Raw genomic sequence first — 16,871 nt, forward strand, 5'->3', positions numbered from 1 at the left:
ATATTAGTAGAAAAAGATCGATCGGAAAAAATATTTTATTGTTATTAGCTTTCCGTTTCCTACTGGAAGTGAGAACACATCACATTTGAAAGATTTTGTGAATCTCAAACTCTTTGGCTTTTCCAGATCGATCCCTTTTGCGTAAGAATCTTTGAAAAAATTAAAACTGCTTACCTTTGCTTCGAAAAATGATTTTGCTCCATTTACACCAACTTCATTTACATCAATCTCTGTTAATTTTGCTAGCTGATCTAAACCGGAGTCTAATTCTAAATCACCAGCCCGTGCTTTTCGATATATTAATAAGAATTCACGAAATGAAATTTTTTGATCTTTATCTTCATCAACTTCAGCAATCATCGCCTTCAATCCAATATGTGTTTGTGGTGCTCCCAATTTTTCCATCATACGTTTTAGTTCTGTTAAATCTAAATAGCCATCATGGCCTTCGTCAAATCTGTAAACAAAATGAAATTTTCGATTAGATTTGTATTTTATTACAAAATGCTGTAAATGACAAAACTTTTATTACGAAACTTTCAAAAAATACGATTCTCGGAAGCTATTGAATACTAGACGAAAATTTCTATATCCCTAGACATTCGAGTTTTTCTATCGAATCGATATTATTAGTACGATAGGAAATAATTGGAAAACTCTAATTGAATAACTATAATACGGAAAAATTGTTGGGTTTAAACGAGGATATGTTTTAGATACCTTGAATTAGACTTTGATCTGCAGGGTTTTCTAAAAATCGCCACGGATTCAACTGATAAGGTATGGCCACACGATGGCGAACATCACAACGTCGAGCACCGAATTAAGTATTGAATACCTATATAAAAATGCTAAATAAATGGATTGTAGATCGCCTCCATTTATCTGCTGATCCTTGAATCCAACATGGGATACATTCCTAAATCTAATTTTTTTTTGAAACACATTATATTATGATTTCCAGGACAAGTATTTGCCTCCTGCTTTATAACCCAATTTATTCCTCCCCCTAAATCCGTGGCTGTATTTATAGAGCCCATTAGAGTCCACCAGCCAGGAAGGCATTGTAAAATGTGAACTTTTCTCAAATTATAACGTGGAGACAAGTGGGAAGAAATTACATGAATAAGATTTCAGCAAATACTAGAAACTTCATTCTTCCGGTATTACAAAAGATTTGTATATTGTTCACAATACAATTTTTTTTTATAAATTTATGAAAGATGATATATGAATAACCCTTGGCAGATAGGTAAATAATATTCATAAGTGCTTTCAGGAAGTTTACTGTATGGAAGAAATATGATACAGTACATGAGTACGGATTATGATTTTCAAGTTTACAAATACCTACCTACTTTGTATAAAATACGTGTTATTTATTTTACACCTTCAATATTAAGTTTTAACTAGTGGTGGTGGATATAGCTTTTGGGGGACTAGATCAATATATTTTTGATACAGAAAATTATTGCATGATAGCATATAAGCTTGTACTGAAATAAGGTATAATTTACGTAAGGAAGAAAAGGGGGTAGAAGGAAACTTCATATTTGAATTTCATTGCCAATTTCATGTTCATTTTTATCTTCGTTTCGCATGTTCGTTTTTTTGTAGATTTATGATTACTTAAAGAGGGAAGGATAGGGTTCCAACGGTATTTGTCACGCAAACTTAACTTTTCTGATTTATTTCCTCATTTCCTAACGACAAGTATAATTTTAAGAACAAATTCAAATAATATTACTTCTTATCATTTAAAATGTCCCGGTATGACTTTTTTCAAAATTGACAACCCTAGTAGGGGACTCGAAATTGCAACATTTTATTTTTAGAAGAGTTGCAGAAAAAGTGACGCTGCGTACCAAGGGGGAAAAGAGGTAGGAAAGTGAACGAAGGATGAAATTTCCATTACGTATTTTATGGATAGTCCAATATCATAAAATATCGATTTCATTTTTTCAGGATGAAAACAATAATTTTCTACCAGAAAGTTAATAAAAATGGTTAAGAGAAACCACATTACACGTGATTCAAAAACGATATTACCTCTGTATTATTTATTATGCATATAAACGTGATATAGACATGCACATGAGTGACCGGCATTTGGTTTTCGGACTATACAATGGTAAAGAGAATAAAATCTACGGAGAATTAACAAGGTGAGCCTTCAATAATTAAAATAGTTCATCATTTTATCATCCTTCTCCAAGTCTAACATTTATAGAGATATTTGCAACTTAATTTTTGATACTATTTTGTTTGTGGAAAAGGAAATCATGAAGTGTTCACATGATTTTTTGAAGTGAAAATATATCGAGCTCCCGTCGAAATTTATTTCGAAATATCCTAGAGATTTTTATTATCTTGGATAAAATTTATATAAATGCTAAAAACTCCTGAAAATTTTTTACTTTCATTATTTACCAGACCATTTTTTTCGCCTGTGTTAATTATATATAATACGTAATAAGTATGTATTTTAATTAAATAAGATTCCACACATAGATTTGTTTATTCTTTTCAATTTAAAATTAACATCTGGTTAGTTTTTTTTTATACTTTTAATATTTACATCATTAAATTGTTTCAAAAGGAAATGATGTTTTTAACCAGCGCACGTACCCATTCAATATACCAACGGAACCTACTATTCATAAAAAGTTAATTTCTTTTAAATTTTATTAATATTATTACATAATAAACCATTTATTAAATAATTTTTTATTTAATATTATGCACGTGAATTTCTTTTTTAAACGGTTTGCTTAGCATGTTCTCTATGGTCTTCCAATAAGAGTGATACTTTTTACAAATTTGAATTAAAAAAAAAACTATTCAACGCAACGTATTGAAGAAAATTGTTCCTTATTTTGTAGCTTAGATATTGAACATTTGTTGTACACTAAACATCGCTCAAATGTTCTCAACAAATTTCTGGTAGGCCCGAATTTTAATGTCGAAATTTTTTAAATACAATAATTCTTTTACTTGATTTAGGTATACGCTGAATGTTGATAATAACAACCAACATACACTTTTCAGATAAAATCCAAAAAAACAGTCCAATAACTTTTAACTTCTAGCTTTTTTTTGAAACAAACTATACATTTTCAATTAGAATTGCTGTCTATATTGATTGAAATTCATTAATAATTACATAATTTAAACAATTAAATTATAAACATAATTAACCGGATTTTCGTAATAGGACCTTTATTCAAACAAAACTTTTATTTAATAAATATTAAATGTTTTTAATTATGATTTTATGGTTCTATTTAAAAAGGAAATTGTATTGAAATTATTTAAATTAAAAAGTTAACATTGAAAATATTAATGCGTTTTATTTTTAACCGATTACAAGAAATTAGAAATTAGTACATTTCAAACACTGTCCAAATTTTTTTACACAAAAAAATCTATTTTTCTAGATATCCTTAATTTTTTACTATTTTATCATTTTGCGGCTTGAAGATCATTTTTGAATTTCAAAATTTTATTGTTACTTAGGAAAAAATCTGAAAGTGAAATTTACAAAATGTGTTGGTAACACATTCCTGAAAAATACTTTACAGTTTGGAAATGTCTATATTAGACGAAACATGTCATGTTAAAATTATTAAAATATAAAAATAAAATACAAGTAGACTAAGCAAAGAAAATTGGAAGTTTTTTCTTCAAATCCTTAATTATGGAATTCCACAAAGTAAAGCTCTCTTTAATTAATTGAAATTTACAAAATTAAAAAAACCTCCGAGAAATTTTTTGGGTACGGAACGATAAACTCGAACTTGAAACGTAAGTAAGAACACTCTCCATTAAATTACTATTTTCCATAAAGCCTTTTCCAAACTGAACCGATTGTAAGGATCATCGCCTATTTTGTTGTTGTTCCGGGTACGGAATCCTAAACTAGCACTTGAAACATAGTTAAGAACACTCCTAATTAAAAGTTTAAAAGTTTGTTTTCAATTCAAAGTGGAATTAAATCTTCCACAAAGAAGTATTTCCTTTCTTGCAGTAAAAATATTTTTGTTTTTATAATTATATCAAAATTTTGTTATAAAATTGCTTTTTGCTCAATTATTTTTCAAGTCGGTTTTATTTGTATCTTAAATAGTTTTTATAACTATTAATTATTATTACAATGACATAAAAAATGTTTCCATTTAGAAGTAAATGGTATAACTACTAACTAGACAAAAAATACATTCTAATAATATCGAAGACAATGAAGGTCAAAAACAATAAATTAATAACGGAATTACAAAAGAAAAATAATAAATGCATTTTGAATAATTGTAAATATAAACAATACAATGAAATTTTAATTAAGTGTTCTATAGTCGTGTAATTACAATTAATGTTCGTTCAATTTAAGGTTTCTTACGGATTCCTTTTACTGAACATAAAAAATGCATTTAATTTCGGAGAACTGGTACATCTTAATTTTATAGGAATAGCAATTATTTTTATTAAAGTGTACAAAGTTACAAACCCTACAAAACTTAAACGGCGCAAAATAAGGACACATCAAGGACTCCCTAAATTCCTTATCAATCAGCAAATGACAGAAGAAAAAGTGATAATCATAAAAATAGATCAGAAGAATAAAGTTCACGCAATCATAGCCACAGAGTTATACGTATATGATAAAATTAAATTGAATCATAGATGGTGATAACAATGATAAGCATTTACCAATGATAATAATCTGAATCATTCATTTGTGTAAATCCGATGTAAATACAGGATGTCTGCGTTTACGAATCACTCACTCATCATTATCAAACTAATATACACTTTGTTTACAATATATCATATACATTTACAATATATCATGTATAGTTCATTCACTGTGGCTAATTTCTAGTGTCTGACTAGAAATTAGTTGTGGCGATAGCCAATTTTTGGCCGAAGCTTATTAATCGGCTATCGCCACAACCTACCGAAGCCGAAGACGGAATTTTAAAAACATGATTTTAAAACTTTAATATTAAAGTTGATCTAGAGATTATGATCTCTAGAAGTTGATCTAGAAATCAATCTAAAGATGATTATAAAAGTACCTCGAAATTCCAATTCCGACGTTTGCAACCTTCGGCTTCGACCGAAATTCAGGCCGAAGCCGAAGCTCCGGTCAGATACTACTAATTTCTATGACTTTCGGCAATATGAACATAAGGTTTTTTTTTTTTTTTTTTTTTCCTAAAATCTATCCCACGGGAACCATACCTTTTATCGGGATAATTTAGCCTATGTACTATTCCAGACTATTATCTACCTCTGTGCCAAATTTCATCCACGTAGTTTTCCGTTCAGTAGTTTTTGCGTAAAAGAGTAACAACTAACAAACATCCATCCATCCAAACTTTCAAGATTATAATATATACCAGATATCAGATAACAAACTTATTTATTTTTAACTACTCTTACGACTGTTGTCGTCTATAGCGACTGAACTAATAGAAAATTGTTTACTTGTTCAGTTAATGAACCCTCCACTCATTTATTGAAATTATTTAAAACATAAATAATAAAGACATTAGTATTACTACCTCATCACTGATAATAATTAATAATCTACAATACATTTAAAAATATATATTTATTAAAATTGATTTTACAACAAATACGATGGAATTTTATTAAATGAATCATAAATTTTTAGTATTAAATCAAATGAGTAACAATTGTTTGTCAACAAGTTCCTTGACTTAAGCACTTAAATATACTAGATTGTGTCATTTGAAAACCATTTTTTCTTTCCCTTTTTTATATAAACCTATATGAATATTGCCCTTGCTAAAAAATCTTCACTTTTATACCGTTAAGAGGCTGAAATTTAAATAAATTGACAGTATATATTCGGTGTGATACTGAAGTCGTGTGAGTGCGACCCCTGTAGTTCACACGACTAACTTCCCAGAGAAGGCATTTAAAAAAAAACATTTAAAAAAAAGGTATTTTTAGCCTTCATAGATTATTCTTCGAACATGTACAGCAGCTTATGCTGGAACGATCATTATCTCCCTAGATAAATGATGTGTTTTATCCACTTTTCAGATTCTGTTTATTCAGTTTTTTTTTATTACCATTAAAATGCGGCTCAACTAATTCTGCTGAAAACTATTTCAGTTCTTAAATACGCGATTACACATCGAATAAGCCCAGTCACGTGTTAATGCTATAACTGGTTCGTTCGAGGCGAAAGTTTCCGAATAAACATACGAACATACGCTCATACGCACACACACACACAGACATCACATTGAAAATGTTTGATTCGGATATTGCGGCCCTTGAAACAGCGGAAATATGTAAAACTGGAGAATTTCAAAATCGTCCCAATTACATTAACTTCCTCTGTGAAGTAAAAAAAAATCTTCACATCAATAAGTCCCGAGTACCTACATTTCCCGTTCGAACCAATTTATTGAAAAAATATATTTGCTTTTGTTTTCCATCTGAAATATATTTGGCAAGTGGAAGCGTTGCGTAATAATTTACTTGTATATGAAGGTTACGTAACCTTCGCACTAGAATTTTTAGTTTGCTTTAAATGTTTCTCAGTAAAATTAGAATAAAAACACCCCATACAAGGTGACTTTAAACTGATTTGTACTAATTTAAATCTTTAATTTAAACACAATGCAACGTGGGGGAGTAATCTGCTGACATAGTTTTTAATAAATCGCTATATGAGGTATACATATACAGATTTAGAAAATAAGTATAATTTGTACAATATAAGCTATTAATACGTTTTAATGTTCTACTTTTTAAATCCAATTCTTATTTCTGTTACATAACTTCGGTAGAATAATGTGTTGGAATATATCAATTTTAATTCTAATCTTATTATTTATAGCAACAACAAGATTTTTATCGGTAATCATAGTTCAAAGTATTTAAATACAAAATGTTTTTATATCACTTTTACCAATTTTCTGAGTAAAAGGAGAATTTGAATAATTAAGCCTTTTTGTCATATTAAGGTTAAAAATATTTTATATAAATATGAAATTTTTTGATATTTTTACAAATATATTTGACAAAAAGCTATATCGATATCATTTCAAGTTTTAAAGTTTTTAAGTAGATACGCAAGGATTGAATAATACTAGGGATTTCAATAAAACTTTATAAATACATTTTTTGATTAACAAAGTATCCAAAAATCACAAAATATTCCTAGGTAAAAGGATGAATCATATAGGTTATCCTTTTCAATTGGATATTTCTATATCAAAAAATCTAGAGAGTGTGATAAAAAAAACTATCTAAAATATTTAGACAATCTTGTAGTTTATAATAATACCACAAAAATATAAGGTTGCCGATGATATAAATTCAAAATTTTAATTTAATTATGATTTCATCGAAGATCCATCATTTGATGAACAGAGACGACTATAGTTAGAGTATTGAAGAGCGATGATATCTATATTATCAAATTTATAAGCATCACTTTCACACAATATATTATATATTTTTGTAGTTGCGTGGTATTGTAAAGCCAAAAATAACTCATTACTTGACTACAAAGCATGCATTAGGTTTATATGTATGTACCGTGCAATAAACCAATACTTTGTTACAATACCATAGGTTTACAATCACTTTAAAGTCAATTGACCTCATTAGTTTGATTTCGAGTAGTATGCTAGTATCAAGAGCATCGCCAGTCAGAGAGCCAGGGCAGGCGAAGAATGTTAGATAAAATTTCAGTTCTAAAAATGTAGAATATAAAAATTTAAAAAACAAAAATTTGAACGAAACAGACTTTTATGTGGGAATTATAAATTGGACAAATAATGACTGTCATGTTTTCGAGTCATTAATGCTTTAATGGGGGAACGAAGGGGGATTTTCATTTCTCACTAAGTTTGATTAGTGCGGCCTCAGGTCATTTAAAACAATTATTATAATTGTTTGTTTTTGCATTTATATCTTTAATATAAAATATAGTAATTTCATAAATTTTAGTGAATAAATTAAATTAAATGACAAATGTGCATGCGTAAAATAAATTTGTATAAAAAATATAATGCGTGCATTGAATAGGTACTTTGTTCTAGAATTACTACATTCAGTATGTAAATAATAAAAATTAAATGTATTAAATATGTGTGTTTTTTATATGTTGACAATAAAATCATAATATAACTCTGTTTAAAAGAGCGCATTCACTAAATTTCGAGAAGGGGAGGGAACATGAACTTTTCATTTTGAGTTTTTTTGAAAATTCATAATTTTATATAGGGTATTTCAATAAGAATGGTAGTTTTTAAAATTTGAATTAAAAAAATAATTCAATGTATCGAAAGTAAATTATTCTTTATTTTTGAAATTTCGCTAGGAAAAAAATAACTTGAAAATGTCAACCAGTGTCGGCTTTAAGAGAGAGTTGATCGGAGGGGGGGGGGCGCGAGGGTGACAGGTTCTTTAGGGTGCCGCGTGTACCAACTTAATTTAACTACTTAATTTGAATATCTATTTCTATCGTTCTAAAAGGAAAGCTAAGAGAATGAATGGGTAAAATATTATTAATAATGATAATAAATAATACAGTTTTCTATTAATTCAATAAAATATGGTAGAAATTCGAAATAGACGGCTAAGGCCAGCCCTGATGTCAATCGCCACTTTAACAGTATTCCATTCGTAATTTCTGTAATGAAAAAAATAGACACTAATTTGTCTGTTGTTTTAAAATTAATCTTTGCATTGGAATATTTTCTTTGAATTTAAGTGAAATAATGTGAATAGTTTGTAATCCTACAAAAAAAAACTGTGTGGGGCATTTGAACGATATTTTGTGCACAGCATAATTTTAAAAATCTTATGTGATTAGGGTCGCCGAGTTAATAATAACTCTTAATTATACATAATTAAGAGGGTTGAATTTCATACATTCGCCCCAATTGTCTCTTTATGGATCCGCGCTTGCTTTTTATAGTACAAATGTAATTGAAATTTGTAAATGACTCACACTGATATGTAATTGTATATCTCTTTTATTTTATGTTTACATAAAATTTTGATTTTTTTTTTATTATTCTTCTAACACATGTAGTCATTTTAGTAGCATTTAAAATATGTGACTCATATACACTCAAATGAACACAAATTTTTATAAACAGTCATTAAAAGATATAAATATTGATTATCATTGATTAATTACGGTGATAGTCCAAATAATGTAAATTTTAATTGAAATTAAAATATGAATAATATTTGTATAATATTAAAATATGAATTGTGTGAAGAAGGGCATTATCAATAATATGTAAAATAAATTGGCAGTACATAGTCGGTGTGGTACTGAAGTCGTGTGAGCGCGACCCCTGTAGTCCACACGACTAACTTCCCAGAGGGGGAAAAACTTGCAGCTTATGCTGGAACGATCATTATCTCCATAGATAAATGATGTGTTGTTTTATCCACTTTTCAGATAATGTTTATTCAATTTTTTTCAGTTTTTTTATTACCATTAAAAACGGCTCAACTAATTCTGCTGAAAACTCTTTCAGTTCTTAAATACGCGTTGAATAAGCCCAGTCACGTGTTAATGTCATAACTGGTTCGCATACAAACATACGCACATACGTACACACAAACATCACATTGAAAAGGTTTGATTCGGATATTGCGGCCTTGAAATCGCGGAAATATGTAAAACTGGAGATTTTCAAAATCGGCCCCATTACATTAACTTCCTCTGGGAAGTTAAAAAGTTTTACAGCTTTGCTTAACTGAAGGATTTCAGAATTTTTAGGATTCTCTCGAAATTTATTAAATTTAAATTATGAGTTCTGAAAGTTTTTGATAAGTAGCTTTTCGAGTCGGATTTGAGCCAGCCACCTTCGCTCCATCGCTCTACCCAGTCTTTTTGGTCATAAAGACCCAAAAACAATTTTTGAGATGTGATGGCTTAATTATACCAACACGACTTCGAAAACATATCTGGCGTAATATTTATCATAGTAGAAACTAATTGGAAGGTTTTTATTATATTTTAAAATAACAAAAATATTCCTCATTATGGGATGAGTGAAAAAATCAACCCATCAATTTTCTTCTTAAGAAGTAAAGATTGATGTGAATTGTACGTTTATTGCAGAGGTGCTACAACACATAGCAAGTGGCCGCAGTAAAATTGAAGATAGCAGTTAGGTAAAATCTATAAAAAATAGTGTTGTTGTTGATACGATATATTTACCAACTAATATCTAATCAGAATTTTGAATGATAATTTAAGGTAAAGTTTTGCATCATATGTTGAATTTTCAAACCACTAAAGATAATCCTCTTCAATAAAAATTAAGACTCACAATCAGTAATTATTCTAAAAATATTGTCAATATTAAGTAATAACTGAAACTGATAAATGTTATAGCATGACCATATTTGGTATATGGTCAGGCCATTTATCAGTTATTACTTAATATTGATATTATTTTTAGAATAATTACTGATTATGAGTCTTAATTTTTATTTGCGAGAATTATCTTTAGTGGTTTGAAAATCCAACATATGACGCAAAAATTTACTATAAACTATCATTCAAAATTCTGATTAGATATTAGTTGGTAGATATATCGTATCAACAACAACACCTTTTTAATGGCTGTTTGAGTTTTCATTTGATTTTCATAAATCTAAGGTTTTAATTACATTAAAACATAATTTTGATAGGGATAACTGTTTTTCTAGCTTCTCTAATTCAAATTTTCTGAAACTGAAGGTCAAGCAAGATCATATCTGGCATGTTGTTTGCTTGCTTGTGTGTTCAGTTTGATATTCGTTGATTTGGTGTTTGAATTGCCCTCGATTCTTTCCAGATGTTTTCGAATTTTCTTTGTCAATTCGAGGCTCTAATTACCATAAAGTAAATTAATGAAATTTTAAAAAAATTATCTATCTTCGACAAACTTGAATAGAAGAATTTATTGTGTTTGTAAAATTTTGGTCTGACATGCAGTAAAGAAAGAAATTATTCAAACGTAATTAACGTTAATGTAACACGTGTACAATTAAAGCACCTTCTTTAAAAAATAAAAGGGTATCTATAATTTATTAAACGACCGCAAGGTAAGTCCAACAACCCTTTTTCCTGTAAAATACAAACCTAAAAAGTATTTTATATTGAATTATTATTAGTCATTCGCATTTTATTTACTACTACTAACTTAAATAAACAATATTTATTAGTAATAAATTTTGCATGCATGCAATTTGTATATGATTCATAAATTGTTTAAACTTACCCACATTTACTAATACACGACAGTTTAAACAATTCAAATATTTTAACGTGGACAATGTTTACTGTCGATCAGAAAGTCATAGTATTAACCCGTATAAAAGCTTCAATGTCTGGTCTACGTATTATTAATACTTCAGTGGGGTAGGTACTTGAATACCTCATTCTTATAAACCAAAAAAATTTACTAAAACAAATTATTTTCTCTTTAGGACCTGTTAATCGCAGATCAATGTTAAAATCATATTATTCCAATTTTAAAGATAACTTCGTCATATATTGCACTGAAGTTTTTTCTACATTTTTTCGCGAGCCAAACTGCTGTGTTATAGAATTCGGGCAGGGTTTGATTTTTCTAGAAAGCCTTTTGAGGATCGATAAATAATACCTCTTTATTAGATTTATTCGAATTTTATAGATAAAACAGCACTTTTTTCAATAAAAGAAATTAAGTTTAACTGCCTGAAATACAAATTAAGTTTTAAAATAAAAAATTACGGGTTAACTTTGCAAGACCAAAGTCTTTAAAGTACCCTCTTCTTGAACTCATGAAGATGTGACTTTGAAAAACTAGTAACCTTCAACAGACTTTTTCATTTTGATAAAACGCAATAGGTAATATGCAAATGTAATTTATAAAACGGAAATACTTCCAAAAAAAATTTATACTGTGGTTGACCAAAGTGCGATTAAATGCCACAAAAGATTCTTTTTATCCACAAACTGAGGAAGTGAAAATTTTTACTAGTTTATTTTTATCAAATGAGCATTTTGAATGACAAGATTTTTGTGAGATTTATAGCGAAACTTTATTATATATACTAGCATGATACCCGCTCACATCGATGAGCAATTTCCATGTTAAAAGTAAAGATCAGCGCGTTATAGCTTTCGCCTTCCATGCCTTCACTTATCCCTATTCCATTACACTCCAAATACTTTTTATTATGAATCCAAACTATTTAGTCTTTGCTTTTAAAATAGAAATTTCATTCAGTAGTTTTCGAAATCGTCCAGTGAAACGAATGAGTAATTGCTACTATCATTATAAATAATAGCCTTTGAGTTATTCCAACAAATAAGCCACATTCTTATAATTTTCATTTAAATCAATTCAGTAGTTTTTGCGTGAAAGCGTAGCAAGCAAACAAACAAACATACTTTCATATTTATAATATATAGGGATTATATTAGACTAGTCGAAACGTACGGAATTCCGCAATGTGCATTTTTAGACCGGTTGACTGTTTTTCTTTATTCTCCTCTATTCATCCGACACCATAAGTTTTAAAATGAGGAATAAACTATGGAATTTTATGAAGGAATATGGGAGATTTCGCGGACAGACAGAAAATCAGGCTAGAGAAATAATATATAAAAAGATATGTGCAAAATGAAAAATCTAAAATATAATTGCAAATTTTAACATATAAACCAAAGCTGTGCTTATTTTCGGTGTGTGTTTTAATTATTTTCAATAAAATTTCTCTCCGTTCTGAAGGTTAATTGTTTTCCATTTTTTGAGTATTACTTCCACATCATAATATTTGATGTGTACTAACACCATTTAATAGATATCAGTAAAGTAGTAGTATATTCAATGTATAAAATGTATGTTTTCTATGTCGAAGTAATAATGGGTTAAGTAAACTAGTATTATTTTATCAGTAAAGTACATATCCTTCCGTTTTTTTATTTAACATAAAATTTTACTTTAATTACTACTTAATAACTATTTTAAGGTGTGATAGCTGATGATGTTTGTTTTTGTACGGAAATTACCACCAGAATGAATCATAAATTAGTTTTCCAATAGGAAAATGTTGGATAATTATTAATTAAAGTAAAAATACGTAAAATTTAATTTGTTTGAAAGGAAAATTACCTGTACTATATGTTTCGTTATACAATATACTCATTTTTACCTGCATTTTATTTTTTTGACGAATTATAACATAATTATTGATTCACGAATGATTTAAAATAAATTGGCAGTACATAGTCGGTGTGGTGTTGAAGTCGTGTGAGTGCGACCCCTGCAGTCCACACGACTAACTTCCCAGAGGGGCAAAAAACTAAAAAAAAAACTTGTTAGCCTTCATAGATTATTCTCCGAACATGTACAGCAGCTTAAGCTGGAACGATCATTATCTCCATAGATAAAAGATGTGTTTCATCCACTTTTCAGATTCTGTTTATTCAATTTTTTCCAGTTTTTTTATTACCATTAAAAAACGGCTCAACTAATTTTGCTTTCAGTTCTTAAATACACGATTACGCGTCGAATAAGCCCAGTCATGTCATAACTGGTTCGCGAGATAATCGAGGCGAAAGAATCCGAACGAGCATACGCACATACGTACACACCCACCCACACACACACACACACGCACATCACATTAGAAAGGTTTGATTCGGATATAGCGGCCTTGAAATCGCGGAAATATGTAGAACTGGAGATTTTTAAAATCGGGCTCATTATATTAACTTCCTCTGGGAAGTTAAAAATTTTTAAACTATTAAAATGATAATAAATTCCGAAAATTTATCGGTTATTTGAATGACATGATAATAAAATAATCATTTGATTACCCATTCATGTTTTCCGTGTGATGTTTGAGTTTGGTAGACCACAAAATTTCCTGTGTAATGGTTGATATAATGATTAAGGAATCACCATAGATATTTATTGAAATTACCTATTCAATTTGAAAAATGGAATGAAAACCATTACTTTTAGAAATAAGTAATAACGAAGTGTGTCTTTTAAACTACTTGATAAAATTACATATCTATTATATTGTTTATAAGGCTATTAGTACACTTATTTGAGAGATTTTATAAATTATAGAATATCCAACAATTTTTAAAGACAATCACATAACACATACTGATAACTACAAATCCATGCAAAGATATTGCTTTAAAAATATGCTAAGATTCAGGGTTAAAATTTTCGGGTACTAAGCATTACTTTAAAAGATAAGGATAAGAGGTAAAAAGATGTATTGTTTACTAAGTTCTTGTATTTATTAACTCACTAATTTAAAAATTTTCACTGGAATATGTAAAGTTTGAGATTATATGTAAGAAACCTATCCAGGTTTATATCCAGGACAAGACAAATTTTTTTTTGTACTTGCTTTGTATCTTAACATTTTTTATCAGTCTAGAAATCGAGCACTGGAAAATTTCTTGTTGCCTGGGGATATTTTCATAGCTAACTCTTTACTGTTTTAGCCAGGTCTTACTGAGAAAACAGTTTCTTTTGAAGTATAATTTTGATATCATAGAAATAATATTTATTAATGTAATTTGAAATGTTTTCTCCATTTCAAACCATCATTTTTCCATTTTACTTCTTTAATGTTTCCCTTTTTTATTCCCTATTCATACAAGAAAGTCATGTGGCGCCCATCCACTGTCATGTTCGTAAACTATCTCTCACTATTGTATATTAGTGTGTACACTGCCTAATAAAAACAAAACCTATAATTATATCGATCAACAAAAAATATTTAGTGACTGGAAACATACAATAATAAGGTTATTAACATTATTCACAAAAATGTTATAAAACAAAAAAATAACTGGTTTTAATTGATTTTTTGTTTGTTTTAAGTTATTTTATTATTATTACTAAAATCATTTTTATATTTTGATTAGTTTTAACAAAAAAAAAATTTTAACTAACAAAATTTGGAAAAAATTGTTTATATTTTAAAAAGTATAAATTAATTAAAGTTTCTTTCATGAAAAAAATATTTTGTAAGTTAATTTAAATTTGAAAAAAAAAAAAAGATTTCTCTTTAATGTACATAAAAAACATATTGCAAGACAAATTTTACTACATTCCCCGCAAAAACTGAAAAAAGTTAGAAGAAACCTTTAAAAAAATTCTGCCGCAACCACAGTTAGAAGCGAAACTAATGAGTATCTGAATAAATGAATTATATTATTCATCGGTAAATTATAGTAAAATTTAGTTTCAATTATTTTGCTTATGGTAAAGGTTTCCATTTAACAAATGCCGCTTGAATATTGTGTTTTGGATCATTATAACCATAAAAAGCTCTGGAAATATCACACTCGTAGCAGAAAATACACGCAAAAATGTAAAAAATTAACACTTAATCGAAAAAGTAAATTTTCAAGGTCTATGAATGTCTCCCTATGATCCTGCCTGTCTTTGAGGTTCTAATTTTTTGTTTGAAAAATGAGGTTCATCCTAATGAGTTAGAAGGGTGAAAATTTTAGGAATTATGTTAATTATATGACAATACAATATTCTGATGGTGGAAGCGTTCTGGAAATTTAAGCTGTACTTTCCGATGAAATAGGGAGCTGAAAATCGCAAACGTCAAAATTTGTTTTTAAAGAAAATTAAAATTGGTTCACCCGTTTAGGACATACGATACCATAAATAAATTGATCAAACCTGATTTTGTGTCGGGGATTTATGTATATTTTTAATTTATATTTTATTTAAGTATATAATTAGCATTATTATTGACGACCAACCTAAATAATTGAATTAAGCTCGTATAGGAAGGTAATAAGTAGGTAATCTGTAAATTTTCTAAATTTAATTTAAATATTTGTAGGTATTATCATGTATCAAGTGTAACATAATAATACAATATTGTGTAACTGAAGTGTATACCTAATACAAAACAATAAATGTAACCTTGAATATATTATGCAAATTGGATTTTATTTAATAATACTTGTATAGTAAATGTATACACAACGTATTATTTATTACATAATAAGGTTACCTATACGGAAAATATAAATTGTGTCATTTTCAAATATTATATTTTCCGGTCGAAATCCTATATTTTGAACATTCAACTCTGATAGTTTTGACTACAGTATTTGAACAAAATTGTAAAGCATATTAAGAAGGATTGGTAAACGTAGTAAATAAATTCTATAGCTGAGACCTATTGACGAGCAAGACCAAGGCCAAAATGAAACATCGGAGGCCTTGATCGTGATCTTTTAAGAATTCGTTTTTTTATTTTTCAAAAATTTTGTAGGGCAACTAGTTATATCATTTCAGTAAGAAACAAGTGAAAACAAACAATTGACTGAGTTAATTGTTGAAATACCATTCATAGTCAGTGTTGATTTCTTTATCACATTACACATACAAACATGTGACACTTACATAACTGATAATCAAGTATAGTACATATTATAAACATTCCGCCTAATTAGCGCCCCTACGGGTAAACAGTGATGTTTACGAAAAAATGTTTCAAACAAAAGTTGTTTAATTTTTGATAAGGAACATTTTGTTCTATCTCTAACGGTTTACAAGATGGGTCCTACAGACCTAATTGACCTATGATGCTCATTTACGAACTCGACCTCACTTTTTACCTCTTGAGCAAGCTATACAAATTTCAGCTTGATATCTCTTTTCTTTTTTGAGTTATCGTGTTGACAGACAGATAGACGGACAGACAACTGGAAATGGACTAATTAGGTGATTTTATGAACACCTATATCAAAATTTTGTTCATAGCATCAATATTTTTAAGAGTTACAAACTTGGGAATAAACTTAATATACGATTATGTATATTACA

General features: G+C 28.5%; 1 protein-coding gene across 1 annotated transcript in view; it reads right to left on the reverse strand.

Moving 5' to 3' along the window:
* Positions 1-16,871, reverse strand: part of LOC123300053 (EF-hand domain-containing protein D2 homolog) — a 55,852-nt gene that overhangs the window by 1,309 nt on the left and 37,672 nt on the right. Inside the window, exon 2 of the mRNA XM_044882523.1 lies at positions 175-457. Coding sequence (XP_044738458.1) covers positions 175-457 — 283 coding nt within the window. The remainder of the gene's footprint in view (positions 1-174; positions 458-16,871) is intronic.

The sequence above is a fragment of the Chrysoperla carnea genome, chromosome 5, assembly GCF_905475395.1.
Source record: "Chrysoperla carnea chromosome 5, inChrCarn1.1, whole genome shotgun sequence".
Lineage (NCBI taxonomy): Eukaryota > Metazoa > Arthropoda > Insecta > Neuroptera > Chrysopidae > Chrysoperla > Chrysoperla carnea.